The sequence below is a fragment of the Lissotriton helveticus genome, chromosome 1_1 (genome assembly GCF_964261635.1).
Source record: "Lissotriton helveticus chromosome 1_1, aLisHel1.1, whole genome shotgun sequence".
NCBI classification, from domain to species: Eukaryota; Metazoa; Chordata; class Amphibia; order Caudata; family Salamandridae; genus Lissotriton; species Lissotriton helveticus.
Window position 1 is genome coordinate 1704204102 of NC_136057.1, and position 20843 is coordinate 1704224944.

Sequence of the window (20843 nt, forward strand, 5' to 3'; positions counted from 1 at the left end):
ACCATTGAGCCGCACTTCTCCACTTGGAGGCAGACTGGCCCACAATGAAAGTGCACCGGCTCAAGGTCTACTGATCTGGGCTGCGATAATTGAAGGCTGCAAGGGTGCTGGAACAATTTTCAGAGTGGGGGTGCTGCCATCAATGCTGTGAAATCATAGGGATTGTGTAAAATCCAAAGGTAGCAGAAGACAAGTGTCACAAATGCACTACACTCGTTCATCAGGAATGTGGTAAGGGCGTAGTATTTACCTGGTAAGATAATTAAAACCTTACATGTTGCACTACTATGTGTACACTACTGTCAAAGGTGGATATGTTTAGTGCTGTAAGATATGGGGTATTTTGTAATGTATTTGCATATTTCAAGTCTACACCTTCAGAATTGCTTTATAAACATTCTTGCCCTCTCAAATTTGCTGTAAAATGCTCGATTTGCACACACTTTGCAAGTCCCTCTCCCCTCGAGTCCCTCCTATGATAGTCGGCTCACTCGCTATCGACATAACACTTATCCTCAACTTTTGCGCCTCACCAAATTCAAATGTCATCAGCCGCCCCTGGGCATTGATCATGCTCCAAAAAGGAGCAATATTATTATTATTATTATTCTGAGTTTTGTATAGCGCCTGGTTACCAATAGGCATCCCAGCGCTTATCAGAACATAACACTACTAAAAAAGATGCAGGGATTAAACGGAGAACAGAAAAGTTTTTAAAAGTTTACGGAACCTGAGAAGACTGGCTTCGGAGCGCAGTTGTAGGGGCAATGAGTTCCACAAGGAGGCCACATTTATTGAGAACCTTCTGCCACCAGTTCTTGCCTTTTTCACCCTGCCAACATGAAGGAGATGCTGGTGGTCAGAGCGAAGGGAACGAGAGGCCTTGTAGGGCTGGACCATCTCCTCCAGAATGGGTGGGCCTACCCCGTGCAGAACTTTGTGGGCGATGCAGAGTGACTTGAATTTCACCCTGTCCCTCACAGGGAGCCAGTGCAGTGCCCTCAGCGCCGGGCGAGCAGATTGACGCCTAGGGAGACCCGTCAAAAGCCTGGCAGCCGCGTTCTGCACTTGCTGCAGTCTGTTCAGGGTAGATTCGGGTGCGCCAAGGAATAGCGCATTGCTGAAATCCAGCCGCGAGATGATAAGTCCCTGGATGAGAAGCCTTCGAGTGGCCACTGGGAGCAGGGGCAGAATCTTCTGGGCTGAACGGAGCAGGCCAAAGCACACGCCAGCCGTCTTTTTGGCGTGGGTTTTAAACGATAGGTCCTGCTCCAGCCGTACCCCCAGGCTCTTGATCTCCTGCTTGGGGGGGGCATCGGTCCCAGACAGTCTGGCCAGCTGCTGGGGGACAAAGATGGAGAGGAGTTCCCCAGCAGCATCAGTTCCGTTTTGGAGCCATTTAACTTTAGGGCTGAGTTGCACATCCACGTGTAGATCTTTCCAAGACACGTGTGCAGCCGGTCGGGATGGTGCGCCGACTGGGAAAGGCCTACCACCAGCTGAGTATCATCAGCGTAACTGATGATTTTAATACCCAGCGGCCGTACCACATTCTCCAGGGGGGCCATATAAACGTTGAATAAGGTAGGGCTCAACGAAGAGCCCTGTGGCACACCACACTGGAGAGGGGTAGAAGATGATTTTTCCTGGCCTTCCCACACCTCAAATGTACGACCTTCCAAGAAGGAGGTGAACCATTTGAGGGCAAAACCCGTGACTCCCACCCCCGACAGCCGTTGGAGAAGCACCTGATGGTCCACGGTGTCAAAAGCAGCGCTGAGGTCCAGGAGGATCACTGCCACTGATCCCCCCGAATCCAGCATGCTCCTAGCATTCTCCACGACCGCTAGCAGGGCGGTGTCGGTCCCCTGACCGGGGCGAAAACCCGTTTGGGAGTCGCCCAGGAGGGAATTGGCTTCCAAGAAGTTGGAAAGGCGGCTATTCACCAGCTTCTCAGCCACCTTACTGATACCCGGCAGCAAAGAAATAGGCCGAAAGTTGGCAAGATCGGCGGGATCGAGGTTAGGCTTTTTCAAAAGAGCCTTGACCACCGCCCCTTTCCAACTGGGGGGGACCACCCCATGGGCGAGAGACAGGTTTATCAAGTCCGTCACAGGGCCGACGATAGTGGATGACACCTGTTTAAGATATTTAATAGGTGCTGGGTCTTTCGGGGAGCCGCTCTTCATAGATCTTAGCACCGACAAGACTTCCTCCTTATTGACTGGACCGAGGGAGGCCAGCTCCACCAATTGTGACTCAGGTTGAGAGCTGGGATTGTCCTCCAAAGAGGAGACCTCACCTAGCCGGGGAAGGGAAGCCAATATGTTGTCAATTTTGCTTTTAAAATACAAAGCCAGTTCTGTGCATTTTTTGCGAGGGTCCTCGTGGAGAACCTGAGGATCGGGGCATTGAGAAGCTCCTTAATGACCCTGAATGACTCTTTGGAAGAGTTGGCCGCAGAGCCAATACGCTCTTCAAAGAATCCTGATTTTGCCACCCGAATAGCGGATTTATACCTGCTCAGGGCCGCACGATATTCTATACGACTCGCCTCACTCCAGTCTCTCCTCCAGGACCGCTCTAGCCTCTTGCATCCTTTCCTCAGGGTTCTTAATTCTGATGAATACCAAGGTGCCGAGCCCACTCTCTTCCCCCTCGTGAGTTGTTTCTTTTTGGGTAGGAGAGTGTCCAGAGAATCCACGAGCCAGGTATGGAAGTTCGCATCAGCGACTATCGGGTTAGCTCCCTGAGAGGGTTGCGTGGCCTCCAAGTGTGCCGCCCAGGTGTCAACAGGGAGCTTCGACCAGGCTCTCTCCAGGGTGTGAACCCGTGGGACCACCGCAGCTCGGCTGTCGAATTGCCATGATGCGGACACCAAATAATGGTCTGTCCAAGGTAGGGCAAGAGCAGGAGATGGAGTAAGATGATCCAGATTAGAAAGTAAGGGATCAAGCAGATGGCCCTTCTCATGGGTCGCGCCCGAGTTGGCCAAATTGATTCCAAAAGATTTAAGATCATCGAGCAAATCGACTCCTGTGGCATTAGCGGGGTCCTCAAGATGGATATTAAAATCTCCGAGAACAACAAAGTTGGCAGTTGAAGAGGCAAGAAGTGCAGTAGTTTCCAAGAGAGAGTTAGGGAAACTGCCCAAGGGTCCGGGAGGGCGATAGATCAACAAGCCTACCAAAGACACTGTAGGTGACAGCCGAAGGGAGAACTGTAAGCTCTCACAATCAGTCACCCCTCCATTCTGGATCTTACAGGCGAGCGTGTCTCTGTAGAGAACTGCAGTTCCTCCTCCCCTCCCTTTAGGTCTATCAAGGTGGAGTATATGAAAGCCTGGGGGGAGTGCTCTGACCATGTCAGGGCCAGAGCTGGGGGAGAGCCAGGTCTCAGTCAGAAACAGCACATCAAGCTCGTGGTCCAGAATGAGTGAATTGATTTCAATGGCATGGCTCGGCAAGGACCGGCAGTTTAGTGGAGCCATGGAAAGAACGGATTTCACCGCCACTGAATTTTGGCCGGAGGAACAAGCTCTGCACGGTAGAAATGGAATGGTCCCCATCTGTGCAAAGCTACAACTAGTAGGGTGGGGCGGACGTAAGGCGATAAGGGCGTCTCTCCCATATTGGAACCTAGTGGTGAGAGGCGTCAATAAGTGGGGCATGGTGGCAGGCCCTAGGCCCGCCTGGGCACGGACGGGCGCAGACGGGCAGGACTCTGGCACGACTCCGGCGCAGATCCGGCGCGTCCGCAGATCACGTCCGCTGCGCGGAGCCATTAGTGCCTGTTTTTATAGCGCTTGTCTATAGCCTCCCCAACCCAGCCTGACCCAAGATGGCCGCCAAAACCGGCGCCCAACCCTCGGCGTCAACACTCAGCCGAGGGTGGGACCGGAGCTGCAGGGAGGGGGGAAAGATGATTTTTAAAGCGCTGCTGAGCGCTGGGGGGTCTCTACACACTGCTACAGCCTAAATAATGCAATTAGCAGGCACAAGTGGCAAACGAGTAAAATCACGAAAATGCTATTAAAATTAAAGGAAAAGCAAGAGACCTCCCGGCTTCCGCCTCAGGAGGGGAAAGGTGTGTGCAAAAGTCTGATGTTACCGCTTTCCAGGTCACTGGCGCCTTTTATAGCGCTTGTCTATAGCCTCCCCAACCCAGCCTGACCCAAGATGGCCGCCAAAACCGGCGCCCAACCCTCGGCGTCAACACTCAGCCGAGGGTGGGACCGGAGCTGCAGGGAGGGGGGAAAGATGATTTTTAAAGCGCTGCTGAGCGCTGGGGGGTCTCTACACACTGCTACAGCCTAAATAATGCAATTAGCAGGCACAAGTGGCAAACGAGTAAAATCACGAAAATGCTATTAAAATTAAAGGAAAAGCAAGAGACCTCCCGGCTTCCGCCTCAGGAGGGGAAAGGTGTGTGCAAAAGTCTGATGTTACCGCTTTCCAGGTCACTGGCGCCTTTTATAGCGCTTGTCTATAGCCTCCCCAACCCAGCCTGACCCAAGATGGCCGCCAAAACCGGCGCCCAACCCTCGGCGTCAACACTCAGCCGAGGGTGGGACCGGAGCTGCAGGGAGGGGGGAAAGATGATTTTTAAAGCGCTGCTGAGCGCTGGGGGGTCTCTACACACTGCTACAGCCTAAATAATGCAATTAGCAGGCACAAGTGGCAAACGAGTAAAATCACGAAAATGCTATTAAAATTAAAGGAAAAGCAAGAGACCTCCCGGCTTCCGCCTCAGGAGGGGAAAGGTGTGTGCAAAAGTCTGATGTATATAGTCTGATGCAATAGAATGTGTACCGCGCTCTCAAAGAGGAAGAGGCTTCTAATCCCGTTTTCTTCCTTGTGAAGAAGAAATAGGGAGAATGGCGTCCCATTCTGGACCCCAGAAAGCTCAATAAATACCCTTTGCATGGTAACTCTCCAGGAGATATTACAACTCCTGAACCATTCGGATTTTCTGGCCAGCCTCAATTTACAGGACCCATATTTCCATATCCCTACCCATCCCAAGCATCGATGATTTCTCTGTTTCACTGTGGCAGGCGCGCACTATCAGTTCAAAGTGCTTCCCTACGGCCTCCGCTCAGCTCCTCAGGTTTTTACCAAGTGTCTCGCTCCCGTGGCAGCGTACCTATGGATAAGAAGCCTGCAGATTTTCCTATATCTAGAAGATTGGCTAGTAAAGGCTCCTTCTCTTCATCAGGCCTCGGACGCCATCTCCTTCTGCCTACAGCTGTTCCGCTCTCTAGGGCTAGCGGCCAATTATCCAAAATCCGTTCTCACACCTTCACAATGGATAACGTTTCACGGAGCAACGTTGAATACCTTCCAAAACAAGGCATTCTTATCCACAGAAAGACAGAACACCATACTAGCTCTAGCTCACAGTCTATACAAAAGAGAGTTCGCTTCTGTCCATCTCCTCGAGTCCTTTCTTGGCATTGTGTCCTCTGCCATCCTCATAGTGCCTCACGCATGTCTAAGGATAAGACCTTTTCAAGAGCAGTTGGACAGACAATGGCTTCAGATAACAAGATCATTTGAGGATGTCATTCATATCACCATGGTCTTGAGGAAAGCACTTCCTTGGTGGTAGTCCGCCAACAATCTCTCTGTGGAGTGACATTCTTTTCTCTTCTACTTCATTGGAAGGCACACCTTCAGCACCGTCAAATAAGGGGCAAATTGAATATTTCTCTATTCAAAATGCACATCAATTTCCAGGAACTGAGAGCAATTTCTCCCAAGGATACGAGCATCTTCAGTCCTCATTCGTACAGACAATACCACCTGTATGCACTATCTCAACAAGCAGGAAGGAACGAGGTCTCCAATTCTATCTTTGGAAGCTCAAAGGAACTGAGATGGGCACTACGGCATCACATAACCATCAAGGCGGAACATCTCCCTGGCGTAAGAAACAACTTGGCAGACACCTTGAGCACATTAGGTCAAATAAATCACGAGTGGGAACTTATCAGCTAATTCTTGACTCCATCTTCCAGAAATGGGGAACCATCAACTTAGACCTATTTGCATTTCGAGAGAACTAGAAATGATGGTTCTGCGCCAGCAGAGAACCTCAGAGGGGGTCATGGGGGAATGTGTTTTCAATAAGATGGTCAGGAATCTTTGCGCACTGTTTTCCCCCATGCCCTCATCCCCAAAGTTCTAATGAAAATGAAAAGGGAACTGTGCCAGTTAATCCTCACTGCTCCACCAGCATTGGTTCATGGAGCTACTCCTGCTATCGTAATCCAAGTCTTATTGCCTGCCATTAACAACGACCCTACTGATCACGAGCAAAGAACAAATACTGCATCCCCACCCAGCTTCTCCTCAGTTGCATGCTTAGCATCTGAATTCAGTAAGTTCAAAGGCTTAGTAATTCCCCAGGACTGTAGGGATATATTGTCCAATTCTAGAGCTGAGGCTACCACTCAGACGTACAGACTAAAATGGAAACGTTTTTGCTCTTGGTGCCTTCGGAATGACATTCACCCTCATCTCTCATCTCCAGAACAAATCTTGCCTTATCTACTCTCTTTGGCAAAATCAGGACTGGCGTGTGCATTAGTGAGGGTCTACCTTGCAGCCATCCCTCGATACAGATGCACTTCCGACGCTTCTTCCCTTTGTTCCCTCGCATCATCAAACAGTTCATGAGAGGGTTATTCAGGAAATTTCCTTCCATTTGGCCTCCATAATGTGGTCCCGTCTCAACTAATGAAACCACCATTTGAACCAATACACAAAATTGAGCGCAAGTTTCTCACTTGGAAAGTGGCATTGCTTCTTACGCTTACTTCTGCAAGGAGATTACGTGAAATTCAAGATTTCACCACAAGAGAACCCTATTTACGATTTACAGAGGACTACGTTTTACAAAGAAGAAATCCTAAATTAATTCCAAAGGTTCCATCTCAGTTTACCTTAATGAACCTGTTACCCTGTGCACCTTTTTCCCAAATCCTTCTTCTGCAGAGAAATCTCTCCACTTCTTGGATGTTAAACGGCGCCTTAAATTCAATTTACAAAGGACCAAGCTGCTATGCAAAACCGATCAACTGCTGGTCTCTTATGGGTCCCAAAGACTGGGTTCTGCTGTCACAAAGAGAACTATTGCACAATGGATTTCTAGTACTATTCAGCTCTGTCATACTAAGGTGGGTAAACTGCTTACAATCAAGGCCAAGGCACATTCTACAAGAGCAGTTTCCTCTTCTGCTGTTCTTTTTTGCTGGAGTCCCGTTGGTTAAGATTTGCTGTGCCGGTACATGGAAGAGTGCATATACTTTCATGTGGCATTATTGTCTGGATATGGCAACTTACAGCGTAGCAGCAGTAGGACAGGTACTTCTACGTCTTCTGTTTCAATAAAGTAAGCCTCAACTCTTAGAGGTGCTTTTTCCTTCGGCATTATATGTCCTTACCTGTTTAAAATGATAGTATGCTATTTTGTTTTCTCATGTTACTTGGTTTATATACTGATGATAAATACCTACATTGTATTTTATCTATGTTTCAGTATATGCATGTATATTGTTATCCACCATCCTCTAAGGGTAGCTATGTATATATTGGATTGTTTCTATACACATTTGTCTATGCAACTGCTAGCTACTCTGATTCAAGCATGTGAATCTATGAAAGCACCAATACTGGAGAAGAAAATGAGTTACTTACCTGTAATTATGGTTCTTCAGTATTGGTATCTTTCATAGATTCACATGCGACCCACCCTTGGGAGTGTTCTACACGGTGCAGTCGTTTGATTGGCTGCCACTTAAGTTAGGTTCTTTTTTACAAAAGAAAATAGATAGGCTATTGCCGTGACAGTTCATTACATTGTAGCCTAAGGAAGCATTACCTACTGCTTTTATAAGTATACCGTGGGACTCCCACTACGACGACAGGGATGATTCAAGCATGTGAATCTATGAAAGATACCAATACTGAAGAACCGTAGTTACAGGTAAGTAACTCACTTTCTTCTCTTGTTTGTTTCCTTACTGTATCAGCCACAATTGTCTTTCTGTTTTATATTAGCACACAAGGGCTGAAAAGTATGTCATGTGATAACGAAAAACATACTAGCGTACTTGTAGGCAGCTGCTTCCCTAGTACCACAAAATAGTGGTATAGTTTTGAAATAGATTGATCTAAACCACTCTCCTCTCTTTCCTGGCACTGGATCTTTCATTATGGGATGTATTTCAGTCTCAATCTACCACCGGCTAAAATTGAAGGCTTCAAGTGGACCAATGGGCACAGACTCAAACTTTCCTATTTGCCGAGATCCCTCAGTGTGGCAGAATTACCAATTGCCAAACAGAACGAATGACCCAGCTGACATGATCCAGTGCTACCACCCCTGCATTCATATGTCGTGTACGGCAATGTGTGATAAGGCGGTTACAACGGAAGCAGTCTCAACTATGGATTTAGTGATCTTGTTTAATCTGCATCACTTTCGTCTTTCTTCCACATTACACCATTGCTATTCACCCTAGTTATCAGGGATATTCATTGAACACACTTAGGCTGAATTCCTCTAAAACTGTACTACTTGTCTTTGGTAACCCAGCTATCTAAAATCCATTGGGGTGGACCGATTAACTGCCTACACCCCTGCTTCCTGTTTCATCCTCTTATAAGCTAGGAGTTATTTTTGACCCCTCGCTAACCTCCTACCAACATTTTTCCAAAACAGTTTCTACTTGCTCCAGTTTGTCAAAAACTCTTTAAAATATTTTTCCTGTCATTCTGGAAGCTGATAAGAAAATGGTGATCCAAGCTTCCATGAGATACAGACTGGATTATTGCAACTTGTTACTTCTCCTACTCCCAAAATCACAAATCTTGTGTGTGCAATTTATCCAAATGCTGCTGCCCGTCTGCTAATGTATACTCCATCATTTATCTTCAAACCTCAAAAAAATCCATTGGTTGCCCATTGGAAAGAGGTGTCTCTTTGGAGCCTCTGCCTCTTCCACAAGGGCTTGACGAACTCAGGCCTAGTGTATCGCTAGCAAAAGTTTAAGCACCAGCGCACTACTATCCTTCACTTGCTCTGCGCTCCACATCAGCTAACCCGTTAAACATCTCTTGCTTGAGGCATCAGAGAGCAAGAGATGGTTAACAGGTTAGCTGATGTTAACAGGTTAGCTAATGTTGTACATTACAAAAAGAGAGTCGGAGCTATTTTGTTGTCGCACACCCTCCTACATAAAACACAAACACACAACTGATGCAATAACACAAGAGATTAAAAAAGAGAACCAGTCTTATTTAGAATGGAAGAGAAAGCCTCACCCACATTATAGTGCACGCCTTATCATAGGCTAACTCCTCCTACCCAAATAAGATAATACTGTCAGGGTGGCCTCAGCCTCAAAGAGAGGGAGTTCAGAATAAATAATGCTGGATAAGCGAGAGATACAGATTACTATTAAGATGACCTCTATGTATAGCCAAGGAGATTCCTTTTATTCAAGGGTCCTCTGGGCAGAATTAAAAAACAAACCAAGGATGCATAATGAGAAGAATTTCTCAATCACCTGTTGCAAATGCTAACACGTTTCAGATCTCAATGTTAGCCGTAATAGGCTCTGGGGTAGGGCTAGTGGGATCCCTTACCTAAATATTATATGTGCCTATGCTTGAAGGTAAAAATAAGTCTTACTTTACCAATGGGATTAATGTGCTATAACTCCTATTGTGGGTTAAAAAGGTAAATTGGTGTCGGCAGAAGCAGACACCTTCTGTAGTTACACATTCGTCAAGAAGTGAGTCCCACTGTAAACCCTAGAAGTGCTTCCGACGAGCAAAAAACAGAAAAAGAGCTTTTAGTTACCATACCGGCACGGCATGGTAAGCTTTTTCTTCTCATTTGTTGACCCTGATGCCTTACTATGTATTTCGAAAACTACTGAAGATGCCTCTTTTTGCCTCCTAAGATCCTTTAAACTATGCATTTATGCCCCTCTTCAGCTTTCATGTGTTACATGAGTGCCAGGACACCTATAAGGGTAACCGCTGTGCTTTATAAATATCTCTCATTCTTCATTCAAAATCTGCTACTCAAAAAAGCCCTTCTCCCAAACATTTCATCTTAATCACTAGACGTAACATTGTGAAAATAGACCAGCTCTTTCTTACCTATTCCCCAGCAGCCCCCCGTGGGAAGAATCCACACTTTTTAAAGAATTACTTTTATGGACCGAATGCCCTGTTCTAACCAGCAGTAGGAATAATTCCACGCTACACTGCCAGCTGTTGCATGTGTGATCAAAGTGCTGTTAAATGCTATGATCAGAACCAAGGTTAACCCCTTCCCCGCTCATGACGAGCTCTACTCGTCATGAGTTGCGACGCTCGCACGCTCATGACGAGCTGAGCTCGTCATGTAACGCGGCTTTTTAAAAAAAGCCGCGCACAGCGGGAAAACCGCTAGCGGCGATGCGGCTAAACAAGCTCATGAAAGGGGAGGGAGAATACTTTTTAAGAGAGTTTCACGTCTAACAAAACAACTGCTTGATGAAGTGTTATTTTGCTCTTCCTTCACCTAAACACACCTCATCTTCCCAGAAAGAACAACGTTTTGTGCCAGTCATGAGCACATACATACCTGGGCGCATTATGTACAGGACTGCTGGTGTGCACAGGCGTGGGTGGGCCCGATGTATCGCTTGGAGGGGTGCAGACAGCCCTCCCTTCTCGGTGGTGACAGTGTAGGGAGACCTGAGGTCCAGGGGCATCTCTCCAGGTGACCGCTTCACTACAGGTTCGGACATCTGCAGGAAGGACAATAACTGTTCTCAGAGAGCTACAAAAACAGGGAAAATCTGTGTATGTGCCAAGGTGGCTCTACTTTTGTAGAAAACAAGGATTGCAACATCTTGAGCACACAGCCTTTTCAAAACACAGCTAGATGAATTCCTCTAAATACATACAAATGCATTTACAGGCAAACATATTTAATTCTGGGAGTACCTAGATTGAAGCACTTCCCTCCTACACTACCTTCTTCAAAACTCACAAAATAACAATCCTTGTTCAGATATTTCTACATTGTATAGAGAGCATCCATTATTAAACAACCATGCTACACAACATTTAGGCTGACTGCTTGAAACCTCAGTTGATCCCAGTGAGGCACTTAACCATGCCCGCGACTATTCCAACACACAACCACACACCACAAGTGCAAGGATATTAACAATCACACTAGAATATAGCATGTGTGTACAAGTCAATGAAACCAGCCTCCCCTTCCCTCCTGTGAAAGCAGCAATCGCCTGTAAGCTGTTTAAACTGTGTTTAATAGGGATTATGCACTTCGTTTTTTGGCCAGGAGGGGGAGTAAAGTTATTATACAAATAGTGTTGTTAGAGGACAAGTTTGTTAGGGCCTTACCAAAGTGTGGATTGAGCCTGCCTGTCTCCTAGGAGGCACACCTGCCCAGGCCCCTTAAGGCTTTGCTGGGTGCACCCCAAATCATTCTCCTCCATCTTGTCAGTTGCAGCCAACCTGTGCCCCAGATTGCAGTGAGCAGAGTCCAGGAAGTGGTAAGGGGGCAGACTAGTGCTGTCTCTTTCCTAAAAAAGTTTACAAAACCAGTTTCCCTACCAGTGATTGCATCATCTTATTTTTTTCTTTTTAAATTATTGGACGTAGAGATCAGGGTTTTTTAAACTGATTGGGTGCTTGGACTAGGGCTAAGATTGGCTGTAAGGTCCCGGTCTCTTATTGGTTCTAGATTTTAGGGCTAGTGTTGTGATTGGATAGTGTTAGGGCTAAGGTTCGTATTGGCTGACTACTAGGGCTATAAACGGCCAAGGCTTAGGGCGTCTCAGCCCGGGCGTCGAAGATAAGGGTGGAGAGGACAAGGGTGAGTGCCTGTTTGAGCCTGTTCAAAATTGGTCGGGACCAGGGTCAGGAACGCAGCCCATTTTCCCATTCATTAATACCCACCCTATGTAATTGTCCCTCTGTACATAAGCATTTATTTTCACTATAGATATGAGCCTATCTTTGTGTATTGCTTTGTATAAACATGTACAATATTTATGTTGTAATAAAAAATATTTTCTAAAAATAAAAATCATCTTTGGTCTACATGTATTTGCTTCCATTGTGCATCTATGTACCGCCATGTACTTGGATCTGTTACTTTTCTCCTGAAAAAGAATATCCAATGCACTACCCTAATTCCCATCCTGTACCTCTATCAATATCTTTAATCTGCATATACTTACCTCCTGTATGCATCTATACACTTTCAATGTACTTATGGATCTATATATTTATCACTTTTTTCAAATTTAGCATTTCCAATGCACTACCCTATTTCTCAGCCTATACTTCTCTCAATATATCTTCTATCCCAACTTTCTGACTCATCTCAAACTTCTTGCTACTACTCTTTTTAATTCACTACCCAATCTCTCACCCTATACATCTATCATTATATCCTCTACACCCACTCTCTCATTTATCCAAACCCCATACCACTACTATGTTCCCCAAAATAACCCTTTCTTGACTCTCTCCTACTCTACCCCTCCTTGCATCATCTGACACCTCTTTTACTATACTGATCCCCCAAAACAAAGCTTTCTAAACTCTTCCCTCTGACTCTTCCTCTCCAAAATCCCTTTTCACTCATCCAAAAGCCTCCTTCTACTGCTATGACCAAAAAAAAAGAAATCCTTCACTCTTCTATCCCTCCACTATCCTTTTCAATCAAAATAATAGACTAACATGTTCACTTCTCTAATTCCATATTCCACCACTAATCCTTTATGGGTTCCAGAGTAGCGTGCTACTCGCCAACACATCGTCAGGGTTACAAGCGCTATATAAATGCAAACCTTTTTTCCTTTTTACCCCTCCCCAACCCTTCTCAATCCAAATAACTGTCTAACAAATCCACTACTGAAATGACTTCATCTTTTACTAAACTAATTTTCAACACTAATCCTTTATGGGTTCCGGAGTAGTCTGCTACTTGCCAGAAAAGCGCTTCAACACCCCATCAGGGGTAACAGGCGCTATATGAATGCAAGCCTTTCTCTCCCTTCTATCCCTCCGCTATCCTTCTCACTCCAAATAACTGACTAATATCCACCACTCAAATTACTTTCATATTTCACCATACTAATTAACCACTAATCCTTTATGGGTTTTCGGAGTAGCGTGCAACTCGCCAAAAAAAGCGCTTCACCACCCCATCAGGGTATTGAAGCGCTATATAAATACAAACCTTCTTTCCTCTTCTATCCTTCTGCCATCCTTCCGAATCCAAATAACTGACTAACATATCCACCACTTAAAATGTACTTGCATGTTTTAATACACTAATTCAACACTAATCCTCTGTGGGTCCCGGAATAGCATGCTACTCGCCGAAAAAGCGATTCGACGCCTCATCAGGGGTAGTAAGCTCTATACAAATGCAATTACAATACAATACAATAGATTAACATACTGTGCATAATTATATCGCCTCTTGCTATGCTTGGAATTTTATCTTGATTTTTCTCTAAAGTGAAAACTGTTGACACTGAATATTTTCTTGTCTTAAATAGCTCACTGTGATGTTGCTCTAAAGCAGTTCCGGATTACCAAATAGGCACAGTAGGTACCGGCTAATGGGCCTCACTCTTTTAGGGGCGCGCGACAACGGATCAAAATTATGTTGATTTGATCTTGAAAGAAAACTACAATGAAAACTTTACATTAAAGACGCTTTAGAGAAAATACTATATTTAGGTAATGTACCCATTCAGTATTTCAAGTTTTGTTGGTTTATTTAAATTAAAAATATATATTTTTTGTTTAATAATATTAATAATTGTTAATGTTTACTTTTGTGTAATAAAATTGGTTTATTAAAATTGGTGGTTGGTAAAATTAAAAACGTATTAGGAGATAGTTTGCGAGGGGGCCCATGAAATTTCGACTGCATAGGGTAAGGAACAGGGTTTTCTTTAGTCTGGCACAGCTCTAAAGCCGAAAATGCCTCATAACATTTGCAATGTAACTCTATTGCTCATATTCATGCTGTGCATCAACACTGCATTGGTACAGTGATGTTCCTTCTCCTAAACACGAAGTGGGTGTCAGGGCCGGCTTTAGCACTGGTGGTGCCCAGTGCGACAATGTTAGTTGGCGCCCCCAATGACCACCTTCACCATGGATTCTCTCACTAGCACCCTTTAACTGTGACCAACTCTCCATAACCACTCTCTCCCAGATGCATTGAATTAGTTGTATAGCGTCACTCCATACCAGTAAAGGATGTCAGAGCACTTTGCATCACACACACATTACACAGAGACCATCAATCATGTGTGTATATCAGTGTATAGGAATTGTTACATAAGCCAGAGGACTATAAGGTGTAGAAGTTACAAGTCATCCATACTGGTGGGCAGTATAGTTTAGGAGTGCTCGTGTGGAGAAGCACAAACTCAGAGTCGAAAAAGAAACAGCAAAGTTGGGAGTTTTCTTTAATAATAAAAATTGATTTCTACCTAAATTAACTCTTTTTGCAACATTATTCTATACTATATACTTTGCAGTGTGTTAGCAGTTCTATGATGAAAGTTAATAGCTCACTATTCTATATTAAGACTTTAAGTTAAACATTGCTAGTAAAAAAGAGACGTCTCTTTTAAAAGCAGTAACCTGCTGACCTATTTACATTATATGCAATCTGTAATCTACATGGTACATGTTCTTTGCAGCAGGCATATTAACCCTCTGCACTACCTTCACATAAGTCAAAACCGCAGCTATACTAAATGATCTCTGACTAGAAAGAACATTAATCACAGGAGTTATCTTGACATTCTTGTGATTCCCGGTAATTGCTGGAGGAAAAGAATGCAGCAGCAGGTGCTTTAAAAACATAATAAACTTGCAAACACTGCGCCCCCAGGAAGCCAACACCCGGTGCGGCGGCACCAGTCGCACCGCCCTAGAGCCGGCCCTGGTGGGTGTAGAAGCAGACACGTTTCTCATCCTTGCATGTTCCACACTGCCTCGTCTTGCAGGATATGTAGGCAGTGATGATGTGTGAAAGTATCGATGAAAGTCCATGTAGCGGCTTTACACACGTCTTGTACCGGTGTGTTCTCTATGAAAGGCAATGCTGTAACTTCCTTAGAAGGCGAATGTGCACTTGGACTACCTGAGACTTATCTGATAGCTTATTACATAATTGCTACAACGAATTATTTGGTGTTCTGTCTCAGAGGTACATTAGTCTTTGCTTCAAATCTACGATTTGTAATGCTCTTTCAGTTGTTCACTAGGCACAAAAAAGTTTCTACTTCCATTGTCTGATTGGCATTCATTTGTTGTTTTTGTAACGCATTAAGATAAGGTTGTTAGCTGTTTATCATCCGTGAGTATGTACGACTTAGTAGTTATTAAACAAAACACACCACTGAATATTTTCCTGCATAAAATTCCTAGCATTGATGCTTAGTCCCGGACTATTGATTTTGCACGCGTTTACTGTATGTCCTTCGTTAACACTCTACTCTATAGCAAGCCACCGCCATTTTGTATCTACTGAGCCACTGTTAAAATGGTTGGCACTCAAACACTGGAAATAGGTAAATATATTAACTGTGTTGTATGGCAAGAAATGGGTGCATAGTGCACTTGGGTTGGTGATATAAGTGAAACCGAGTGATGAGATCCACAGGTAACGCGTATCCAGATTGCGCGTTTGCCTTCTGGCATCACTTCACTCAGTGTAAAGTCAAAGAACAATCCCTGGAGAGGTTGATATATAGGGCTACTTTAACACTCGTTAACAGTATATATACCAAGAATAATATTGAGATCACTGGTCACAGACTAGTTTGTAACGTTCACCGTCTTTTTTTTTTGTGTAAAATTTTTATTTTTCATTTTCAAAATAACAGTACACATATGAAGTTCACCAGGAAGCAATCAGTACCTCTCGAGATAGACCCTTCCGGGAGCAAAACAAAAGCAACAGAGCATCAAATTCGTGATAACAGAAGCAAAGTCAGTGCTCGGCATGTGCCCATGGCGGTAGTCTCTCAACAAGCGCAACATATAGCCGGGCCAACATGTCCATAGTCCGGCAGGGCCAAAGAGCTAGGCCAGACATCCTCGCCATGCTCCTCGGTGAACTACATACCAGAAAACAGAACTCCCCCCCCCCCACCCACTCCCTCCCCCCACGGTGGCGACTCACTCAAACCAAACCTCCTCCAGACAACAAAATTAGACCTGAAATAAATGAAGTGACCTCAGGGACGCGGGACAGACCGCGGATGGTAAGCCCTTGGACAGAAAATTCACCAACGGACCCCACTGGAATTGGAAGTTCTTATAATTACCAAGGAAGACGTCCGCCATTCTTTCCAAACTCAGAAGTTTCCACAGGCGCGCGTGCCACAGCGCGATTGCCGGCGCCTCCTTCTGTTTCCAGGCAGCTGCCAGTGTAAGCTTGGCAGCACCCAGGCACAGCCACAAAATCTTCTTGTCCGCTTTGGTCTGATGCTCTAGGCCGGGGTCTCGGAGACCCAGGAGAACAGAGGCCATTGAGTCCTCAATGGGATACTGCAGCAGTTCCTTAATGTGCGAGAGAATCTCGTCCCAATATGGCCGAATCACCGGACAGTCCCACCAGATGTGGCGAAAGTCCCCCAGAAACCCGCAACCCCTCCAAAATTTATCGGAGGCGGCCGGATAAAAGCGATGTAGCCTGGTCGGACATAAATACCATTGCATAAGAGTCTTAAGGTGGGCTTCCCTGAGGTGAAGTGAATGATTAAACTTCGAGATATCCCGCCATAACGCTGCCCACTCAGCATCCAAGACAGTTCTCCCCAGCATCTCTTCCCACTGGTCCATATACCTAGGTCTAGGCGAGACTGCCGACCGAAGCAAGAGCTGATATATGAAGGAGATAGCCCCTTTCATCACCGACGTCCGTAGCAGGAAGGCCTCAAAAGTGGAGGGTGGCCGCGTGGCTGCCTCCCGTACCCCCGGCGATGTGGCCCAGTGGAGCAGTTGCGCATGACGGTATTGGTCATTCTGGGGAACCCCATAGTCCCTCACGCAGTTCGCAAAAGTGAGGGGGGCCTGACCATGGAACAGGTGAGTCAAAGCCCTACATCCCCCCTCCCTCCACGCATCGAAGGCCCCCTCTCGCTGAGCCGGCGGAAATGCCGGGTTGAAGTGCAAGGGCGTGAAGGGTGAGGGGAACGTAGTCCAACGGTCGTCCCCAACCAGCGCATCCCACACCTTCAGGACAGTACCCGTAGGCGTACTTATGTACGCATTTAAGGGGCGGTCCCTCCTAGGCTTCCAAGCCAGGTCCCAAACCGACCTCCCCGCCACACTCCGGTCCATATGGAGCCAATGCTTCTCCGACGTCTGCTGTGACCATTCTACTAAAATTCGCAGTTGCGCCGCCTTGTAATAAAGCTGGAGGTCAGGAAGCCCCACGCCGCCCTCGGATCTCGGTCTACGTAGTAACGCAAAGGACAAACGCGCTCGGCCCCCTTGCCACACAAATCGCAAGATCTGCGTTCTAAGGCGCCGAAAAAAGTCGCCGTCCAGAGGGATGGGGAGGGCCTGAAATAAGTACAAATATTTGGGAAGGAGGACCATCTTTACAGCATGGATTCTACCCAGCCATGATAAAAATTTAGGTTTCCATTTGTCCAAATCGGCTCTAGTCTTTGCCAGCAAAGAGGGGAAATTAGCCGCGAATAGCCCGCCCACAGTGGGGGTCAAGCGGACCCCCAAGTAGACAAGCGAGTCAGCAGCCCAGGCCAAGGGCGTCAAAGTGCGCAAACGTTCCGCATCCGCAGGCGATAGAGTGAGATTCAGGACATGCGACTTGCCGTAATTAACCTTGAAGCCTGCGACCACTTCATATTCCAGCAGGGTCTCCCTAACACAAGGCAACGAGCGTTCAGGATCAGCAATGGAAAGAAGTACGTCATCCGCGAAGAGCGTGATCGTGTGCTGCTCTCCCGCGAACGGAATGCCCCGTATACCCTCATGTTCCCTAATCGCCACCGCCAGGGGCTCAATGCTCAACGCGAACAGGAGAGGGGAAAGGGGGCAACCCTGCCTAGTACCCCTGGAATGCGGGAAGAATGCAGACAAGTGGCCATTGATTCCCACCCGAGATCTAGGACTGCAAAAATTAGCCCTCACCATGGTAATGAACTTTTCCGAAAAGCCAAAAGCCGTCATCGTATGAAACAGGAAGCGCCAGTCCACACGGTCGAATGCCTTCTCGGCATCCAACCCCACCAGGACCGCCGGGATGCGAAACCTGTCCGCCTTTTCAATGAGATGCACAACTCTGCGGGTATTGTCGTGAGTCTGGCGCCCCTTGATAAACCCGGACTGGTCAGGGTGTATGATCGCTGGTAACAGATCCTGCATTCTACGCGCCAAGATTGTCGAGTATAACTTCGCATCCAAGTTAAGGAGCGCTATGGGGCGAAACGAGGCACACTGGGTGGGATCTTTCCCCGGCTTCGGCAGGACCGTTATAACCGCCTCGGCCAGGGAGCCCGTCGAAGAGCCGGTCTCAGCCATGTCGTTAAAGAGGGTCACCAGGAAGTCGCAAAGGTCAGAGGCGAACGTCTTATAGAAGACGGCAGTGTATCCGTCCGGCCCAGGGGCCTTGTGCAGTTTCAGGTTCTTAATAGCCCCGAGTACCTCTTCCCTGGTAATTGGAGCCTCCAGGACCTCATTCCACTCTTTGGACACCTGGGGAAGGGGTAAGCGCTGCAGATACTGCATCTGGGACTCCGCGTCCAGCTCGTCCCCAGTATAAAGGTCTCCATAAAAACGGCCAAAAATGGCCGCCTTTTGCTCGTCCCGGTGATGCAGCTCACCCGCAGCGTCCCTAATCCCCCCGATATACTCACGCTCCCGCCTATCTCGCAGCTGCCTTGCCAAATGTCTGCCCACTTTGTTACCGCAAGAATAAGACTGCCTGCCTAACCGCAACAGCGTCAATTCGGCCCTGTTATTGTAGTGGGCCCTCAGTTTCCCACGAACTGCGGTCAAAGGCCGGAGGGTAACTCTAGAGGGGTTAAGCTTGTGAGCCTGCTCAAGGACCGCCAATTCAGCCTCCAGAGCTTCCCTATCCTTGCGCCGTGCTTTATTAAGATTTGCATTGAGTCCCAAGCAAGTGCCCCTGATGGAAGCCTTCAAAGCGTCCCAAGTGTTGGAGACCGACGTGTCCGACACTGGGTTCAGCTCGAGAAAGTCCTTGATGGCCTTACGCAGTGCCTTACTAGAGACATCGTCCCGCACTACCGATGCCGGGAAATACCATTTCCTTTGCCCATCACCAGGTGAGGACCACCGGAGGCTAAGCACCAGGAGACTATGGTCAGATACCGAGAGTGGAAGAATGACGGAGTCAAGGACATCCCCCCTAAGCGCCTGGCTAATAAAAATGTTGTCCAGTCGGGAGTATGATTGATGGACATGCGAAAAAAAGGTGTAATCCCGGGAGGCAGGGTGGAAGAAGCGCCAACTGTCGACCAGACCCAGATCCCCAACCACCTGCTGCGAGGAGGGGGAAAACACCCCTGTATGTACCCTACGGGTCCCAGAGCTATCCACATTCGCATCCCATACCAGGTTAAAGTCCCCTAAAAGGAACAAGTGCCCTTCCGCAAAGTCCCCCACACGCTGCAACAGTCCCTGCAAAAACTGATTCTGACCAGCGTTAAGGATGTACACCACCACAAACGTACAAAGCCTCCCCTGAACAAGCCCCTTCACCATCAGCCAGCGTCCATCCTTATCACTACAGACATCGTGGGGCTGGAAGTGCAGCGTAGAACGAAACAGGAGAGCCACCCCTCTATGCTTTGTGGACGCCGAAGACCTATAAATGATGGGAAACGCCTTATGACGAAGGCGCAGCTCGTCCTTACGCGCCAGGTGGGTCTCCTGGAGCCCCACAACATCCAACTGATGATCAGTTACATACTTCCACACCTTCTGCCTCTTCTGCGGCGAGTTCAGGCCTTTAACATTCCACGTCCCTATACTAAGCGGCATGATGGTCCCACAACCCAACACTCTCTATAAACAGCATCGGGCCCCCCCACCCTACAGTCAGCCATCTTCCGCTCAAGGGGAACAGTGACATGCGACCCCTAGATCTCACCCGCGCCTCCCCATCCCGACCCCCCGCCTCCCGTAGATCCCCCAGCGCCATAGTCAACCCCACACACGCCACTCCCACACCACACCAGACCCACCGTACATGCCATGAATCACTCCAGTCGCCACCAACATTTCCCCCCCCCTCCCCCCCCTCAAACCAACTGTCCCCTGAAGAAAAGGGGAACAGTGAAAGTGTAAACAGAACAGAAACAGTGAAAAATATACTCATCAGTCCCAGTGGTCCACAGGTCACGAAGCACCGACCACTCCGGGGACAGGGCAGGGAGACCATCTCGGTTCCTCCCAAGGTCACGGTCTGGGGAGTCTTCTCCAAAAGTACTTCCATTCACCCAGACCGGGGGGGTCCATGCCCCCTCCAGCGCCGATCCGCATTATCAAGTCACCGTCACGCCGCTCCGGAGCTGGCCTGTGACGCCGGCACCGTCGCTGAAACTACTGAAGCCACTGCACTCCCCCTCTCCTGCTGGCTGGCATCGCGGTCCGGGCGCCCCCGCGTCGGAGAGGACCCCACTCTATGCCATGAAGAGGTCCGACGTCGCCTCCGAGACGGGGATGCATTCGACCCCTGGGACGGGGCAGCCTCATCCAAACCCAAGAGCTCCT

At 47.4% G+C, this 20843-nt stretch overlaps 1 protein-coding gene across 1 annotated transcript in view; it reads right to left on the reverse strand.

Annotated features, from left to right (window-relative positions):
- Window positions 1-20843, reverse strand: part of TNS2 (tensin 2) — a 345025-nt gene that overhangs the window by 75097 nt on the left and 249085 nt on the right. Inside the window, exon 19 of the mRNA XM_078689072.1 lies at window positions 10645-10810. Within this exon, the coding sequence (XP_078545198.1) occupies window positions 10645-10810 (166 nt within the window). The remainder of the gene's footprint in view (window positions 1-10644; window positions 10811-20843) is intronic.